This window comes from Neovison vison, chromosome 1 (genome assembly GCF_020171115.1).
Source record: "Neovison vison isolate M4711 chromosome 1, ASM_NN_V1, whole genome shotgun sequence".
In the NCBI taxonomy this organism is placed as follows: Eukaryota; Metazoa; Chordata; class Mammalia; order Carnivora; family Mustelidae; genus Neogale; species Neogale vison.
This window is the reverse complement of record NC_058091.1, coordinates 53,232,300-53,250,401: the sequence shown is the minus strand read 5'-3', so window position 1 is coordinate 53,250,401 and position 18,102 is coordinate 53,232,300. Positions and strand designations below refer to the sequence as shown.

Sequence of the window (18,102 nt, the reverse complement as noted above, 5' to 3'; positions counted from 1 at the left end):
GGACCACAAAAGTCAAACAGGCCTTTTAAGAAAATTTTAATTGTAGAAAATCTAAAAGGTTGACAACTATTAAACTAATTTTGCTTCCCGAAGAATAAAACAATTTTTTATGCTGAATTTTCAGGTAAAGGAAAGCACAAACTGGTTTTGTCATGTCTATTCTGAATCCTTATGTCCTTTAGCATCAGCTCAATTTCCAGTAACAGGTATGAATGTAAAAGATACATAACTACACACACACACACACACACACACACATAGTAGTGTTCTAACTGCTGTCAAGACATAAAAGCTCAATAAGGTTTCACTACATGTTTGCATTTATGGCAATTCATATCTAATAGAAAAACAAGACGACTGAATAATGAATGACTTAGTAAATTTCCGAAGTAAACTTGCTTTAGTATTAAAAAGTGGGCAAAATTATTTCATATAAATGATACACTGATTTGTAAAATAAAATTTTCCAATGAAAAGATAAAATGCTTTAAATTTAGTTTATAAAGTACTAAACTGTTTAAATAAATACATGATATTTAATTACCAGACAGCATAATGCAATAGTCAAACAAAACAATGTTCCTCAAAAGGATATGGACTTTGCTACAAAAATGAAATTAGTAAAAAAATTTTAATAAAACATCAATATTTTTTAAAGCAGGGTTTTTCTAATACATTGGTAATACAGACCTCAAATGACTGTTCCAGTGTGAAGTTAATGGTACAGTAACAAGGTGTCGCATTTGGAGACAAACATTTATTGCAGGGACTAGAAGGGTCTGTTCCGGTATAATCAATCTGTAAGAGAAACACAAAGTAAGCACTTCCTTGGAGAAAGTGGATACACTGTGAAATAACTTGCTATTAGAAGAAAAAAAATGAGTCAAATGAAGCAATGTATAGTCCAGAAAAAAAAGTTTTTATGGTTATCTATTTTGACAATCTAAGATAACAAAAACTGAAAAGGGTCCTACATTATTTTACTAGCTCATCTTTCCAAGTAATTTCCTCTCTCCTTTTTACCAGGAGAAATATATTTATGCATAAAAAGTCAGATAAAAAATTCTAACTGCATGATATATAAAGATTTAAACAGCTATATAAAGCCTAAATAATTAAAATAACAAGTGAGGGGTGCTGGGGGGGGGCTCAAGTCAGTTGGGCATCTGCCTTTGGCTCAGCTCATGATCCAGGGGTCCTGGGATTGAGCCCTGCACTGGGCTATCTGCTCCCAAAGAGCCTGCTTCTCCCTCTCCCTCTGTTCCCCCTGCTTGTGTTCTGTCAATAATAATAAATAAATAAACTCTTTAAAAAATAAATGAATAAACATAAATTTAAAGAAATACCAAGTTGATACAGAGATCAGTAAATCAGTTATTGCTCTTAAGTCTTCCAATCTTTAATACTTTTCAGTCACCTCAGCTTCCATGGTATATTTTCAAATTAAAAGAAAAAAAAAACTACTAATAGGTATCTCAAGAGCTACCATTTTCTTAAAAACCTGATGATGTAAAATAAAGAGTTTGTCTTGTCTTTGTCCTGGTTTCCTAGCAAGGAGCTTCTAAAACCCTTGGATTTCTCCAATGACAAGGGGTATTTGTTTTTGATAAGCCCCATGACTCACACAGTAGAGTTTCTGCTAGAGACAGCCCAGGATGGGGGATAGTCACCAGAAAGACTGTGTATGATTAGGGACTTTGGCTCAGCCCAATCTCTGGGGAGAGGGGAAAGCCTGGAAATTTAGTCCAATTACATAGGCCAATGTTTAATCAATCATGCCTGTGTCATGAAATGTAAAAAAATTAAAAAAAACAAACAAACAAACAGAAAAACAACTCTGGAAACAGAAGCACAGGGGTGCTTCCTGGTTGGTTAACCCACTGATATACCAGAAGAGTGATGTGCCCTGATTCTATAGGGAGAGGGCACAAAATTCTATATTCAGGTCCCTACCAGACCTCAACTTACGTGTTGTCTTCATTTAGCTAGTCATAATTTACGTTGTTTACAATAAAATTGTAATCCTAAGTATAGCACTTCCCTGAGTTAAGTCATTCTAGCAAATTACTGAAACTGAGAAGGATCACAAGAACCTCAGATTTCTAGCCAATTGGTCATAAGTACAGATGGCCTGGAGACCTCTAAACTTGCAACTGGTATCTGAAGGACAGTGTATGTGGGGGTGGGGGTGGTCTTAGGAAGACCCTGGATTTGCAGCTAGTTGACCAGAAACGTCGGTAGCCTGGGGACCTAATTTGCAGCTGGCGTCCAAAGTGGTGGCAGTCTCTCCTTGGGAACCATGCCCTTACAGCTATGCAGTCTGATGCTATTTCAGGGTGGTTAGTGTCAGAATTGAACTGCAGCTGGCATCAGATGACCTGGCTGATGGCTAATATGAGTCATTATAAGAATTTTTTTTAAATAGATACCATTATTGTATCAATATTTTACGGTCTTAAAAATCCTTTGTACTCTACCTATTCATCCCTCCCTCCCCTAACTACTGGCAACCTCTGATCTTTTTACTATCTCCACAGTTTTGCCTTTTCCAGAATGTTGTACAGCTGGAATCACACAGTCTATAGCCTTTTCAAATTGGCCTCTTTCACTTAATAATATGCATTTAAGGTTACTCCATGCCTTTTCATGGCGTGATAGCACACTTCTTTTTAGCACTGAACATTATTCCATTTTCTGAATTTATCCATTCACCTACTAACGGACATCTTCGTTGCTTTCAAGTTTGGGCAATTACGAGTAAAACTACTATAAACATCCTCCTGCAGGTTTTGTGTGAACCTAAGTTTTCAGCCATCTGAATAAATTACAAGGAGTAGGAATGCTGGATTGCATGGTAAGAGCAAGCTTAGTTACCTAAGAGGCTGTGAAACTATCTGTATTGTTTTTCATTCCCACAAGCTGTGAACCAGTTCCTATTGCTCCACATCCTCACCAGCATCTGCTGATGTCAGATTTTTGGATTCTCACCATTCTAATAGGTGTACAGTGGTATCCTGTTTTAATTTACAATTCCCTAATGTATGTTAGGCATCTTTCATGTACTACTTGCCATCTATAAATTAGGGACCAAATGTATCCTCCCCAAATCAGCACTAATTGTCCATGTGATGTATGTGGAGGTGGGGCTGTTGGAAGGTAATTAGGTTTAGATGAGGTCATGAAAGTAGAGCCCCCCTAATGCGATTAGTGTCCTTAAGAGTAGAGACCAGAGCTCTCTTTCTCTCTCCCTGTCCCGTGAGAACAAAGTTGAGAAGGCAGCATCTGCAAGTGAGGAAGAGGGTCCTCACCAGGAACTGAACCTACCAATACCTTGATCTTAGACTACCGAGACTCTAAAACCGTGAGAAATAAATGTCTATTATTTAAGTCACCTAGTCTGTGTTTTCCGTTCGGTTTTTGGTTTTGGGTTTTGTTTTGTAGCAGCCCAAGATAAAAACAGTTTAGTACTAAAAAGTGGGGTGTTGCTGTAACAAATACCTACAAAGACAGAAATGGCTTTGGAACTTTGTAAGTGGTAGAGGCTGGAAGAGACTGGAGATGGATGCTAAAAATAGAGACATTAAGGGTAATAGCAACAGCAAAGAAAGAGCCCTGGGGCAAGAATGTCTGGCCCAGTGGGTCCTGAAGGTAGAAGAGCTTCAGATCGAAGACGATTACATTTGAACCTTAATATCTAAAAGTATTTACTCACTAGATTTTGAAGACTTGCTTAGAACCTGTCACCCCTTTTTTCCTCTAATTTTCTCCCCTTCCAAATGGGAATGTCTATGCTCTGTCAGTTCCTCTCACTGTATTTTGGAAGCACATAACTTATCTGGTTAAATAGGTTCACAGATGATGTTCATCTCAGGATGAACATACCTCAAGTGCCACCCATATCTGATTTAACTGATATTTAGATGAGACCTTAGAGTTGGTGCTGGATTGAGTTGAGACTTTGGGGTATACTGGGATGAAATTGAAGTATATTCTGCATGCAAGAAGGACATGAATTTGAGAAGAAGGGTAGAATGTATGGACTGAATGTGCTCTCCCCAAATTTGTATGTTGCAACCCTAACCCCCAATATGATAGCATTTGGAGGTGGGCCTTTGGGAGGTAATTAGGCTTAGATGAGGTCATAACGGTGGGGTCCCTATGACAGGACTAGTGTCCTTAATAAAAAGAGGAAGAGAGACCAGAGCTCTCTTTCTGCCATGGTAAGGACATAGCAAGAAGGTGACCTCCTGCAAGCTAAGATAAGGGTTCTCACCAGGAAATCAATCTACCAGCACCTGATCTTAGACTTCTTTGCTGAAGACTGTAAGAAATGACTATCTGTTGTTTATAAGCCACCTAGTCTATGGTCTTTTGTTATAAGAGCCCAAACTAAGATATTGTATATTTTCTTGGGTGAGATATCTCTTAAGGTCTTTTGCCCAATTTTTAACTGGGTTTTTCATTTTCTTATTGCTGAGTATTAATAGTTCCTTGCATATTTTGGATAACAGTCCTTTAACAGTCCTTTAAAAAAATGTTTTTTCCTACTCAGTGGCTTGTTTTCTCACTCTTTTGATAAATAATAATTTTATGATAAAGTCTTTTATTTACTTTAATAAAGTACAAAGATTAGCCATTTAATTTTTATTTCTAAAACAACATTTTAAACTTTATATATGCTCAGTATTTCCTTACATTGAAAAAAAAGGTTAAAATCGGTCTATAGAAAATAGAGTCAGCAACTAACTGTAACATCTGATTGCTTTTTTTAAAAGATTTATTTAGGTCAGAGAGAAGGAGCGCACGAGCATGTGCAAGTGCGGGGAGGGAGAGAGGGAGAGGGAGACAGCAGAGGCCCCACTGAGCACAGGCTGGACACAGGGCTCATTACAGGACCCCGAGATCATGATCTGAGCCAAATTCAAGAGTCTGACACTTAACTCACTGAGCCACCAAGGCGCCCCAACATCTGCTTCTCAAAAACTACAAAACTGTTTAATAAATCCTGGTTTTGTCAAATTCCAATAATGAAATGTTCTCCACCAAAGCTTATTTGTTTATTAATAAAACTTTGTTTACAGAAAATTTTTATTTACCCCAAATATCTAGGAGAAGTTAGGCACATAACTAAAACAATCTAAAAACACAGGTCTCCTAAATGAAGAGAGGCAAAGCATATGTAATTTATACTACCTGTTGAGCCACAACTTTCCACTCAGGGCCTATCCATACATAATATCCCACTTAAAACCCAACTTTTATGATTCTGAAGCGATGAAAGAGGAGACCACTTAGAAGGGAGAACTATATTTTAAAATCTATATTAAACTATAGTAATTTTTTTCAGTTTTTATTTTTTAAAAATCTCCACACATTTCCTTCTTTTGAGTCTTTCTTAAGACTAATTTAAGGATTTATGGGTGCCTGGGTGGCTCAGTGGGTTAAGCCTCTGCCTTCGGCTCAGGTCATGATCTCAGGGTCCTGGGATGGAGTCCCGCATGGGGCTCTCTGCTCGGCAGGGAGCCTGCTTCCCCCTCTCTCTCTGCCTAATTGTGATCTGCCTATCAAATAAATAAATAAAATTTAAAAAAAAAAAGACTAATTTAAGAATTAAAAAAAAAAAGTGGCCAGCTGTGCCTATTACCCTATTGTATGCCTTTGAACAAACCCCTCTCAAATCTCTCTCTTTAAAATTGGTTTCTAGGGCAAAGTAGGAAAGAAAGATCATTAATTGTGCAAGGACATATATTATTTATTTGAACAAAAATAATGAATTAATATGATGGAATGTAAAATATAATAAATTATACTACAGTATATTAAAACTGAACATTTTATTGGAACCAAGAATAAGGGGAGATAGCTATAACATTTTCATTACAATCTTTTGATATAATTTTCAAAATGTACAAAATATTGGTATGTCTTTTGATTTCAGGAAAATCTGAAAGGAATTTTTAAAAAATCATTATCATGAACATATTAAGCCTTACTACATTCAAGGCATAACCTATGGTCCAAAATAAGATACTAAAGCAATCATACCTAAACTTCAACATTGTTTACACATTCCTTTCTATTATACACATACTGTATTTCATCTGGTTCTCACCAAAATCCTGTATTGTTATTTACACCGTACATACTGTACCCAGAAACCTGCCCAAGCTCATACAAATAGCATTAGCTTGGACTAGGCTAAAACCAAGGATTTCTAACCCCAAACCCAAGTTTCTTCTACTGAACTGCTTTTTCCAAAGAATCATCAGTCTCCTTTGCCCTGTAGAAGACTACTTTATTAAAGGTATCACATGAATACAAAGAAAACGACTACAATTGCTAAACGCCAAACTGAATGATAAAGAGGACCAACCGTAAGTACAAGGTGAACCAATAATTTTTTACTGAGAAGAGGAGGCTCTGAACTGAGCCATTAAAGGAAAAAAAAAAAAAAAAAAGGAAAAAGAAGAAAGATGTGTACAAGTGAAAGAGGGGACATTAGAGAAGCAAGAAGGTAGAGGGCACAGGTATATCTCAAGACAATGAACATAAACACTTCGGATTTATGGACAGTTTTTCAGGTTAAGGAAGGTAAACTGGAGCCATAAGGATACTCTGTGTTTTACTAATTACTGTTTATTAAAATACACTAAGTGCCAGACATAATAAGCACTTAATACACATCATCTCATTAAAAAGTACAATAGTCCTGCAAAGTTTGTTTTTGTTTTCCTTATTTTGACCTAGAAGACTCCTATTTAGGGAAGTTAAGTAATTTTCTCAAAATTACCCTGTTAGTAATTATGAGCAAGAATTTGAACCCAGCTTTGCTTTGCTCCAAAATCTATGTTCTTTTCACACTAGTAGGAAAGAAGGTAGGTACTGATTGTGAGTGAGAGAAGTAACAGGTACAACAAATAAGGCAGCAGGGTATCCTAGAGGACCGATAATATAATTTAAAGTTTTTAAAACATTAATTTTTTTATTAACAGGTAATACATCACTGTAGAAAAATTCCTCTCAAAAATGCTCGTCAGATGAACAGAGTGAAAGGAAGAAATAAACAGCCATATTTAAATTATTCATAGCCTCTTAAAAGCAATAGAACTTTTTTTAGATTCAGTCACTATTTTAATCTTTTTTGAAGATTATTTTTTAAAAAATCAAAAGCTTAATTCTAAACTTATAGCTACAGAACAAATGTAATCTGTTATATCCAAATCAAATTCTATGGGTCATATGAAAGCTGTTGTAGGTTTCTATAAATTAGGGAATCTGAGTGGGAACAATAAACAAGGATTTTACTCTTTTAAAAAAATAAGATTTTTTAAATTACTGGATAGAGAAAGCACAAATAGCGGTAGGCGCAAAAGGAGAGGGACAAGTGAATTCCCCAACTGAGCGAGAACCTAAAAACTACAAAGGGCTCATCCCAGGACCCTGAGATCATAACCTGAGCCAAAGTCAACAGCTCAATCAACTGAGCCATCCAAGCACCCCAAGGATTTTACTTCTAATTCAATCAGTTTCAATCTCATACTTGAGATGATAAATTTATGAATTAGGTAATAATGTAAATTATCTTTAAAGAAAGGACAGCAATAGCAAAACTAGCTCTTATTTCCCAACTGTCTTCTTCATGCCAGAACTGCTCTTAACCTTTTACAGAGAGGAAATCGAAATTCCAAGGTTAAGTAACTGCCCCAAACCAAAAAGGTTGGTATGTGACTATGGTATGTGACTGGGGCTGCTGTAACTAACTGCCACAAACTGGGTGTCTTTCAACAAAGTGTAATTTATTCTCTCATAATTCTGGAAGCTAGAAGTCTGAATTTTAGGTGTCAGCAGGGCTCTACTCCCTCTGGGACTCTGGGGAGACTCCTTCCTTGCCTCCTTGTAGCTTCTGGTAGTGGCTGCCAATTCTTGGTGTTCTCTGGCTTGCAGCTGCATCACTCCACCTCTGCCTCTATTACTGCCTGCTTCTCCCTGTGTGTCTGTCTTCACATCACCTTCCCTCTGCATCTGTTGTCTATCTCTTCTTTTAAGGACACCAGTCATATTGGCTAGGAGCGCACCCTTTCTCTCTGCTCCTCCCTTGCTTGCTCTCTCAAATAAAATAAAATCTTTTAAATAAAGAATAAAATTGGTGTCAATTGTGAGTATTCTGATGTTTTAAACAGTACAAAGTCTTCATATTTTTCAACTTAAAGACAGATTAAAAATGACTTTGTTGGGGTGGCTCAGTCTGTTAAGCGTCTGCCTTCAGCTCTGGTCATGATCCCAGGGTCCTGAGATCCAGCACCTCGACGGGCTCCCTGCTTAGCTGGTAGCCTGCTTCTCCCTCCCTCTGCCTGCATCTCTGCCTACTTGTGATCTCTCCTCTCTGTGTCAAATAAGTAAAGTCTTTTTAAAAATTTTGTTGTGATTAGTAGGTATTGCTGGGGTCAAAGGCAGGCAGCTCCAAGATGGGCCACTTAGGCATTAACGTTATTTTGAGCTAAAAGTAATCAAAACCCAGCAGACTGAGGAAAAGCTCTTCACTTTCCTCTCAATTGCCTGCTTTCACCAGGAATAAAGCTATTCAGAGAGATTCCTCTTTACCAAAGAAAACTTATCTACATAACAACGCAACCTTTGCTTTCTAAATACCTCCTTTTGGGGCACCTGGGTGGCTCAGTGGGTTAAAGCCTCTGCTTTCAACTCAGGTCATGATCACAGGGTCCTGGCTCTCTGCTCGGCGGGGAGCCTGCTTCCTCCTCTCTCTCTCTCTGCCTGCCACTCTGCCTGCTTGTGATCTCTGTCTGTCAAATTAAAAAAAAAAAAAAATTAAAAAAATGTCTGTCAAATTAAAAAAAAAAAAAAAAAAACCTCCTTTTACCTTCCTGCTAATGGTATTTTTCTCTCTTGTATCCTCAGACCCCTACTCCTCTCCTTAGCTCATATATAAGCGCAACGTTGCCTGACTGCCTGGGATTTCCAGGTCTGTGTGGGTTTTCAGTACATGGATTACCAAATTTGATTTTCTCCTGTTAATCTGTCTCATGTCAATTTGATTCTTAGTCCACCTAGAAGGATCTTGAAGGGTACCAGATATTCTTCCTCCCTGACAATATCCCAGGACTATCTTAATTTTTAGTGTCTGAAATGTAATTTTATAATATAAATTTTCATACAAAGTTTTATATATGACATTTAACCCATTTCTACACACACAAAAAACAAACTCTAACATAAAATTCCTTAAAAGTCTTACTAAGGTTATCAAGTTATAAAAACTGCCTAGGATAGAACTGATGAAAAGGGCTTTGCTAATTATGATCCAAACTATATAACAGGGTAGGTCAAAGGAACAGATAAATCAATGAGTAAAGCAGAGCTTTCTATTTGGAGGAATACATGGTCATTTCTATACAAAATACTGCTTTTGTATAGTCCAACAGATGTTCAAATATTAGTGGCTTTTACCTTTGTCTCCAGTGCTCCTTCCTGGCAATGCTGTCTTATACCACGTGGCATCCATTATACCGCCCTCTCTAAATTGTGACTGGTCTTATCTCCACTGCCTAGTCCAATTTTTTATTCCTAGATGTATTCACTTGGTTGAGTTTCTTACCTCCTAATTGAACTCTTACCATCTCTATTTCAAATCTATGGTGATCTTTTCAAAATTAAGCTATATGTATGTGATTTTTTAATCCTTTTTGGTTGTGCTTCACTAAAAACTTGACTTTAAAAAAAATCAGTCATGATAGTTCATTGAATCCCTGATCTCACACCCAGTCAGTGGTTGTCTTTTGATACCTGTAAACAGTACTAAAAGAGGATTTATTTCAACTACCTCCATTTTGACTTCAGTCTGTATTTTCTAACTGATTCTTTCCAGCTTATTGATTAACTCAAGCAAAAGAACCTACAGGCAAAGTATCCCCATGACTGGGGACCAAAATTACCCCCTCAGCAATAAGGACTACCCTGAGCCAGCAAAATCAGCATGGCTGACCCCCAAGACAATGACTCACCTGACCTTTACTGCCCACCTGTGTGTACCCAGTGAACTTTGTCTCACATTTTCCTTATATAAACCTAGAAGTATTTTCAACACTTTGGAGACAGCCTTTGGGAAACTAGTCCACTACCTTCCTGTGTTGGCCACACTGAAATAAATTCTCTTCTTGTTTCACCACTACTCCTCTATCGGTCTTTGGATTTTGTCAGTGGCAACTGGCCTAATCTGATCTATTTGGGACCCCCGGGAGCCAGGTGGTCTTGCACCTCTGTGTCCTGGCTACATTATCACAGCATCCAAGTTCAAAATCTCAACATCAACTTTGGCATTGGCCTCAGAGTTCTCCTAATTCTTCCTTAGCAATATAATTAGTATCTCTGAATTTGACTCTCATTGCTTGCACTACAGATCAAACTTTGAGACCTCATTCTAATATTTTTAAAAGGAGGAGGAAAAGTACATTATATCTTTTTAAAAAATAAGTTAAAAAACCTTTTTCAAAACTAAACATAATCATATATAATCTGAGACCTGAGAACTCAGAACAAGAGCCAGCTTAGTATATTGATGAACAATGCTATTAAATGCTATAATCTTATAATCATTCTTAAATAAGTTTCATTTAATTTTAGAAATTAAACTACAAATCCATGTAACTGATGGTTTGCCGGTCTATGGTTTCCAATTTTTCAGAACCAATATGTATACAACAGCACTTCTTTTTTTCTTTTTAAAGATTTTATTTATTTATTTATTTGACAGGCAGAGATCACAAGTAGGCAGGGAGGCAGGCAGAGAGAGAGAGGTGGAAGCAGGCTCCCCGCTGAGCCGAGAGTCAGATGCTGGGGGTGGGGGGCTCAATTCCAGGACCCTAAGACCATGACCTAAGCCGAAGGCAGAGACTTTAACCCTCTGAGACATCCAGGCACCCCTACTTCTTTTTAAAATAAACCTCAAAAAGGGGCACCTGGGTGGCTCATTTGTTAAGTGTCTGCCTTCGGCTCAGGTCATGATTCCAGAATCCTAGGATCAAGCCCCATGTTGGGCTCCCTGCTCAGCAGGAAGCCTGCTTCTTCCTCTCTCCCACTTCTTTCATTCCCACTCCCCCTACTTGTGCTCCCTCTCTCGCTGTGTCTCTGTCAAATAAATAAAATAAATAATAAACCTCAAAAAAAGCCTGTGTTTGTGTATAGGAGCAGGGGATGTATTTCATGCCATTTTTAAAATCATGTACTCGCCCCTCCTTTGCTGCAACATTTGCCAATCAACCTGTTTGCTAAATTTTCAACATTCTCTAGATGACTGTTCAACTGACAAATTTGTTTTACCTATAGACATGGGTGGCTATCATATTAATACGTTTCATCTTGTACTCTGTAACACTTTCCTTGGCTAATTTCAATAACTCCTTGAGACAAACAATACCATTCAGAAGATCAATAAACTCTCAGTAAACTGTTTTAAAATTTCTTGATTGTACTCATTCAATTTAGTTAATTAATTTGTTCATTAAAACATCTTATCCCCTATTAAATGCTAAATATTGTGCTACAGGATGGGAATACATAATGGAAAAACACATTGTTCATACTACAAAAGAATTTACAGGCTAGTGAAAGTAAAATCATGTTAATAATTACCAGATATAATTTGATAATGTTATAAAAAGCTATAAGCTAGTACTTATGGGACCTGAGAAGCACTTATATCGTGGAGAAAGGGAGGAATCAAGGAACATTTTCCATAGTGTTGACAGGAATGAAATTTGAAACAAATGTAAGAATAAGAAAAGGACGGACAATTCAGGTAGATCTGGCAGCATGCCACATTCCAGAAACTAGTAGTTTGCTATGGCTAGAGCAAACAGTAAGGGAGTGGTAGGAGGTAAGGCTAAAGAAGCAGAAAAGTAGCCTACCTTGAAGAAAAATACATTCCACGTTAAGGGGTTTGAACATAAGCCTGAATAGTAGAAGCCATAGGAAAAATTTTAAGTGAGAAATTTTAAGCAAGAAAATCACAGAACTTAGTGCCTAGAGATAGGATAATGATAATCAAGTTTAGTTTGAATTCCAGGATTTCTGATGTGAAAAACCATGTGGATGTGGGGTGCCTGGGTTGCTCAGTGGGTTAAAGCCTCTGCCTTCGGCTCAGGTCATGATCTCAGGGTTCTGGGTTCTCTGCTCAGCAGGGAGCCTGCTTCCACTCCCCTCTCTCTGCTTGCCTCTCTGCCTACTTGTAATCTCTGTCAAATAAATAAATAAAATCTTAAAAAAAGAAAAAAAACCCAAAACATGTGGATGGTGATGGTACTCACTGTAGGACAGGTTCATCACTGCTTCCTCTATTATGAAATGCATCATGTAATTCCAAGGTCAGCTCTCAGTCCTCCCTTTATGTGAACTCTAATAAGCAGGAACACTGGGAATAATTGTTCACAGGCTTTTTCCTAAAACTGGTTTCCAGGACACCAAGTTTACCTTGTTTTTCTCCCACCTCACTGGCTGTTCCTTTCTAATCTCCTTTGCTGTTCCTCCTCATCTCCCCAGCCTCCACAAACACTGGAGTGACTGGGCTGTCTAGATGCTCTCACTTTTCTCTGACCTGTAACCACTCTCTTGACTTCATTCCACCTTATGTCTTTATAAATCATCTATGCTGATTAACCCTCAAAATTTACAACCCAAGTCCCTACCTTCCCCCCAGACTCATATATTCAATTGCCTACTCATTATTTCCAATTTGAATGTCTAAAAGTCATCTCATTCTAACAAGTCACCCTCCAAAAGCCCCTAAACTATACTAAAACACTTCTCCGCCTTCCCCCATCTCAATAAATTATAACTCCATCCTTCCAATGTAGGTCAAAATATCTTAAAGTTATCTTTTATTCTACAATTTCTCTCACCCCCCAGCATGTTTACTACCTGAGAAAATTCCATTAGCTCTATGTTCATAATATATTCCTTTTATTTAAAAAAACTCATTAATCCAACATTTGCCTATGTTTTAACAACTCAATATTCAGTAACCAAACAAAAGAATAAATTTTATACATGATATCCATGTCATTAACATATTCTAAATCTAAATGCTTTTTACTGCAACCATTCTACTGTGGCCCCCTAATCTCCTGCTTGAATTATGGCAGCAGACCTTTATCTGGTTTCCCTGCGTAGGACCAAGGAAAGGCAAGCCGCTCCAAGATGGGCCAGTGGTAATAAAGGTCATTTAAGTTAAAAAGCCATCAAAATTCAGCAGATTCAGAAAAAGGTTTTACCTCCCCCTACAACTGCCTAAAAATAATTTAGAGGACTGCTCCAGGAAGAGAGCTATCACCTAAGATAACTATATTATACAATGAACTACATAGGGTCAACAGGGAAGAACCTAGCGAGCCAGGCCTGTTTGATCAGTCTTCTATGTCCCATGGTTTCTGAGTGGCCCAGCAAACATTTGTTTACCAAGCAATTACAGACCTTCCTGTGAACTACATTCCTTCCCTTTGAAGTAACAGACCCCTACCCTTCTCCTTAGTTCATTATGACATATAAACCTAATTTTGCCTAGTTTGGGAATTTCCATGTCTGTGTGGACTCCCCATATGTACACTATTAAATTTGATTTTCTCCTATTAATCCATCTCATGTCAATTTAATTCTTAGTCCAGCTAGCTAGAGACACTTTGAAGAAGACAGGGCATTCTTGCTTCCCCATACCTGCTTCTACTTTTATCCTCCAGGTAATATTCTCCTTATTGTGGCCAGAGTGACTCTTTTAACTCCAAGTAAAATCTGTCACCTATGTGTGTGAACATTTTCAGTGGCTTCCAAAATCCCTACAGTGGCCCATGTGCTGTGCAGCCCAATACTTTACCACTCTAACCTCATTTCTTCTATTCTTCTCCACATCTCACTCTATTCCAGCCACACCAGCCTCTTTGCTGTTCCTCAAACATCCTAATAAACACACTCTTCAGGACTTTTGCTCTTATTCTTTCTTCTGCCTGGTACATTCTTCCCTCAGTTACCAATATGGCTCATTCCCTGACTTCTTTTAGATCTTTATTCAAGTACCACTTTACTGAAGCCTTCCTATTTTATTTAAAACTGTCAACCATTCATATTCCCTTCCCTTCATTTTTCTTCATGGCACTTTTCACTATCCAACATACTTCAGATATAGTGAATTAAAGAGCAAGTCAATGAAAGGTAAGAATGTACATTATCAACAAGGATGGCCCTTCTTTTCACACAGACTGGAAAAAGAGACCAGCACCTACAAGAATCAAAACAAGAGGTAAGAGTGCTAGGATGTGAATTCTAGCTATGTGACTAAGAAACGACTTAATCTCAGATTTAATGCCCCTCCCCCCCAAAAAAGGTATAATAACAACATTACCATTGTGTCATTATATTAAATGAATCAAATGACATATGTATGTAAAATTCTTAGCACAGTAAAATCTCAAAGGCAAATTGTTAATATTTTTATTACTAAACAGTATTAAGATAGGACTCTTCATTTTTTTAAGAGGTAAAATTGGAACACTTATATGCTGAACAGAGAAAGAAAAAAGAGACTGAAGAAAATAAGAGGAAGGTGATGATATTCAAAATTCCTATCAACTTATTTTTTTAAAAAACTTATCAGCAAAGTAATAAAGTTGGATTTGCTTTTCACATATAAAACACATACTGCCTTTTACTGTGAAATCAAGTTCAACTCAATACTATAATCAATATAAAAATGCAATCTATTTTTCCATGTCTAAACTCTTAGCCTTATATCTAGATGACTTAGCTCCCATCCTGTCAATATATTACCACCACACAAATCTTTCTATATATAGCTTTATTTTGCGGAGACTCCTAACATCCTCCAACCTCAATTTCTGTGCTTTCTTCCATAGCTTAAAACTCAATTACTAATTTAGAGAACAAACTGACGATTACCAAAGGTGGGGGTAGGCAGGGGGATGGGGGCAATAGGGGATGGGGATTAAAGAGTACACTTATCACTATGAGCACTGAGTAATGTATAGAATGCTGAATCACTGTACTGTACACCTGAAACTAATATAACACTGTATGTTAACTACACTGAAATTAAAATAAAAACCTTAATTAAAAAAACAAACAAACCTCAATTACCAGCTGAGAATCTTGTTATCAAAATAAAGGCCACATTTCTAGCCTCTACCTGCCCTTATAGCTAGTGTGTCCTTGTTACCAAGTGGAGGTAGTACAAGGCAGCTTCCTCAAACCATCTTTAAAAGGCCTACCCCTTTGGTTCTTTATCTCTTCTTTCACACTGCGGCCTGGAAAAGGATGTGACAACAGAGCTCTATCCTTCATTCTGGACTGTTAGCATCAGTTTCAATCCCTACCAATGACAGAGCAGTAAACTAGACCTAGTAACAGTACCTCCACCCTAGCCAGAGACTGTGTTTCTAAGGGATTTTTACATGAGAAGGAAAATCTTAATTCCTCATGGTTGAACCCAATCCTAACAGATACACACTGTATCAATCATGTCACTTCCCTAGTTTACATACTCATTATCAAATACTCAAAGTCTATCCACAATCTGGCACTGGCTTATTTGCCCTTACTTCTATATTCTCTATACACCTTTTGATTTTCTGTCACTACATCTTTCCTCATATTAATCTCCTTTCTTGGAATGCATCCAACTTCCCATTTAGAAGTGTTACTTATCCTTCCAGTTCCAGTTCAAAGCCCACTTCCACCACAAAACCTCCCATGGTTATTAAAGACAGATGTAATCTTATCTTCCTTTGAACTATTAAGGCATGTTCTGCTTGTGCCACTCACCTAGCAAGGCTTTGTTTTCCTTTTAGATGTATAATCTCATATCCCCCTAAAGATTCTAGGGTCCTTAAGAAAGACTACTCTCTGCTTAAGGAAAAAAAAAAATTTAAAGAGGCTCTGTTCACATTTTTCTAATGTTCACTATGTCCACAGCAGCACTTTGCATACAGAGTGTGCAAAATATCAATTAAAACTCTTGATAATTTTAACTCAGTATGAGTTTTTACCACCCAAACCCACTAAATCCTTTATCAGCTAAAATTCAAGGGTAGCCTGACCTAATGTCCAGATTGTAATAAAATCTACTAAATATAAACACAAGATTTGTGAACATGGGAGTGCAGATAACCCTTTCAGATACTAACTTCATTTCCTTTGGACATATACCCAGTAGTGGGACTGTGGGATCATATGGTAGTTCCTTTGTAAATTTTCTGATGCTCTTCCATAATGGTTGTACCGATTTACATTCCACTGGGGTTCCCTTTTGTCTACACCTTCACCAGCACTTGTTATCTCTGTCTTCTTGTTAAGAGTGTACCTTAAGTATTCTCACTGAAGTGTTTACACCAAATAAATCTTTTTAAAAAAGTTAACTGTGGTAGGTGATGGATGTGTTAAACAGCTTGATTATGGTGATCATTTCACAATGCATATATACATATATCAAACCATCATACACTGAAGACCTTAAAATATACAATTTTTATTTGTTAATTATATATCTCAGTAAAGGTAGGGGGGAAAAGTTCATACTGAAGACAACAGTCCATAACTTATCCTAGAAAGAAAGAAGTTACCAGGGGGAAGAGGAACTAGAGTTCACTCGATTTTGAAAAGCAGTGCTTATTAAATGTCAAAAGCATACAAAGCATAATACAGAATACAATGGTAAACCGTACACATGCCCATTAGCTTAAATACAAAACACAAAGAACCAGAGCTAAAACAGAACAGATGTAGATGACTAGATTAGTTTAAAGGTTATCATAATATTTCTCAACTTTGTTTTGCTACCACTATAATTGTTCCTCTAAATAAAACTGTCCTTTCTCCTTAGTAACTCTAAAAATATATCCTATTCCTCAGAACCAAACTGAATTTAATAAGCTGGGAAAGGAGGAATTTGAAGGACATGTACTTTTCACACTGTATAAGAAGGACTGGAAAATTTCCATTTTTGAATGTAAATCCACCTTAAAGGAAATCAATATAAGACCTAAACAGGTCATCCAACAAAATGCTGAGTAATAAGGTAAATCACAGTAAGTATTAATTAGATTAAGCTCTAAAAATGGCATTTTAGGGGCGCCTGTGTGACTCAGTGGGTTAAAGCCTCTGCCTTTGGCTCAGGTCACGATCCCAGAGTCCTGGGATCAAGCCCCACATCGGGCTCTTTGCTCAGCTGGGAGCCTGCTTTCTCCTCTCTCTCTCTCTCTGCCTGCCTCTCTGCCTACTTGTGATCTCTGTCTGTCAAATAAATTAAAAAAAAAAAAAATCTTAAAAAAAATTATTCCCTTTCTCTCTCTCTCTCTCTTAAATAAATAAATAAATAAATAAAATGGCATTTTAAGTACCCCTTTGAACTAATACTTCCACACTAAAGAATTTATCTGGAATCCTTTCTCCAAAGTAAAAATCTCAAAAGCAATTTTTTAAAGGTTTCTTGAACTTTATCTGACTGTGTAAAGAAATGAAGAATGGTATCACCTGAACCAAGATTAATATGTTTAGCTAAGGCCTTTTTTATCTATGAAATGTGTACAAAGAAGGCTGAACACAAGCAATTATCAGAGATCATTACACCTACCTTGAAAGATTATTGAGAATTATAAAGTTTAAGTTAAAAATTGCTATTTTTGTAACAAATGCTAAATTTGCCAGTATGTTTCTTTAAAACTCTAACTCAAGGGCAGGAAATTCTTTTCTGTAAAGGGCCAGAAAGTAAACACTCTAGGCTTTGCAAACCAAGAAGCAAAGTCGGGGATATTGTAAGGGCCTATTTAGCCAGAGTGATTCTATCCGGTTAAACGGTGATTTTGCTGTTTATGCAGTCAAACTTAAACTGACCCTGCCCCCGCACCCCCCCGCACCCCGGAACCTACTTAAAAGCAAGTCCAGAAAACCAGTAAAATATGGTCGACCAGTTCCAGATAACAGAGCCCAAATACAAGTGTGGGTCAGGTCAGGTAGAGATAACAGAGCCTGGATGCAGGGATGAGTCGGGCCAGGTGGTGACATCCAATCAGTGGAGCGCGCATACTG

The 18,102-nt window shown here is 37.4% G+C and overlaps 1 protein-coding gene across 1 annotated transcript in view; it reads right to left on the bottom strand.

Moving 5' to 3' along the window:
• Positions 1-18,102, bottom strand: part of TMEM30A (transmembrane protein 30A) — a 36,279-nt gene that overhangs the window by 12,631 nt on the left and 5,546 nt on the right. The window contains 1 exon segment of the mRNA XM_044247003.1: positions 691-798. Coding sequence (XP_044102938.1) covers positions 691-798 — 108 coding nt within the window.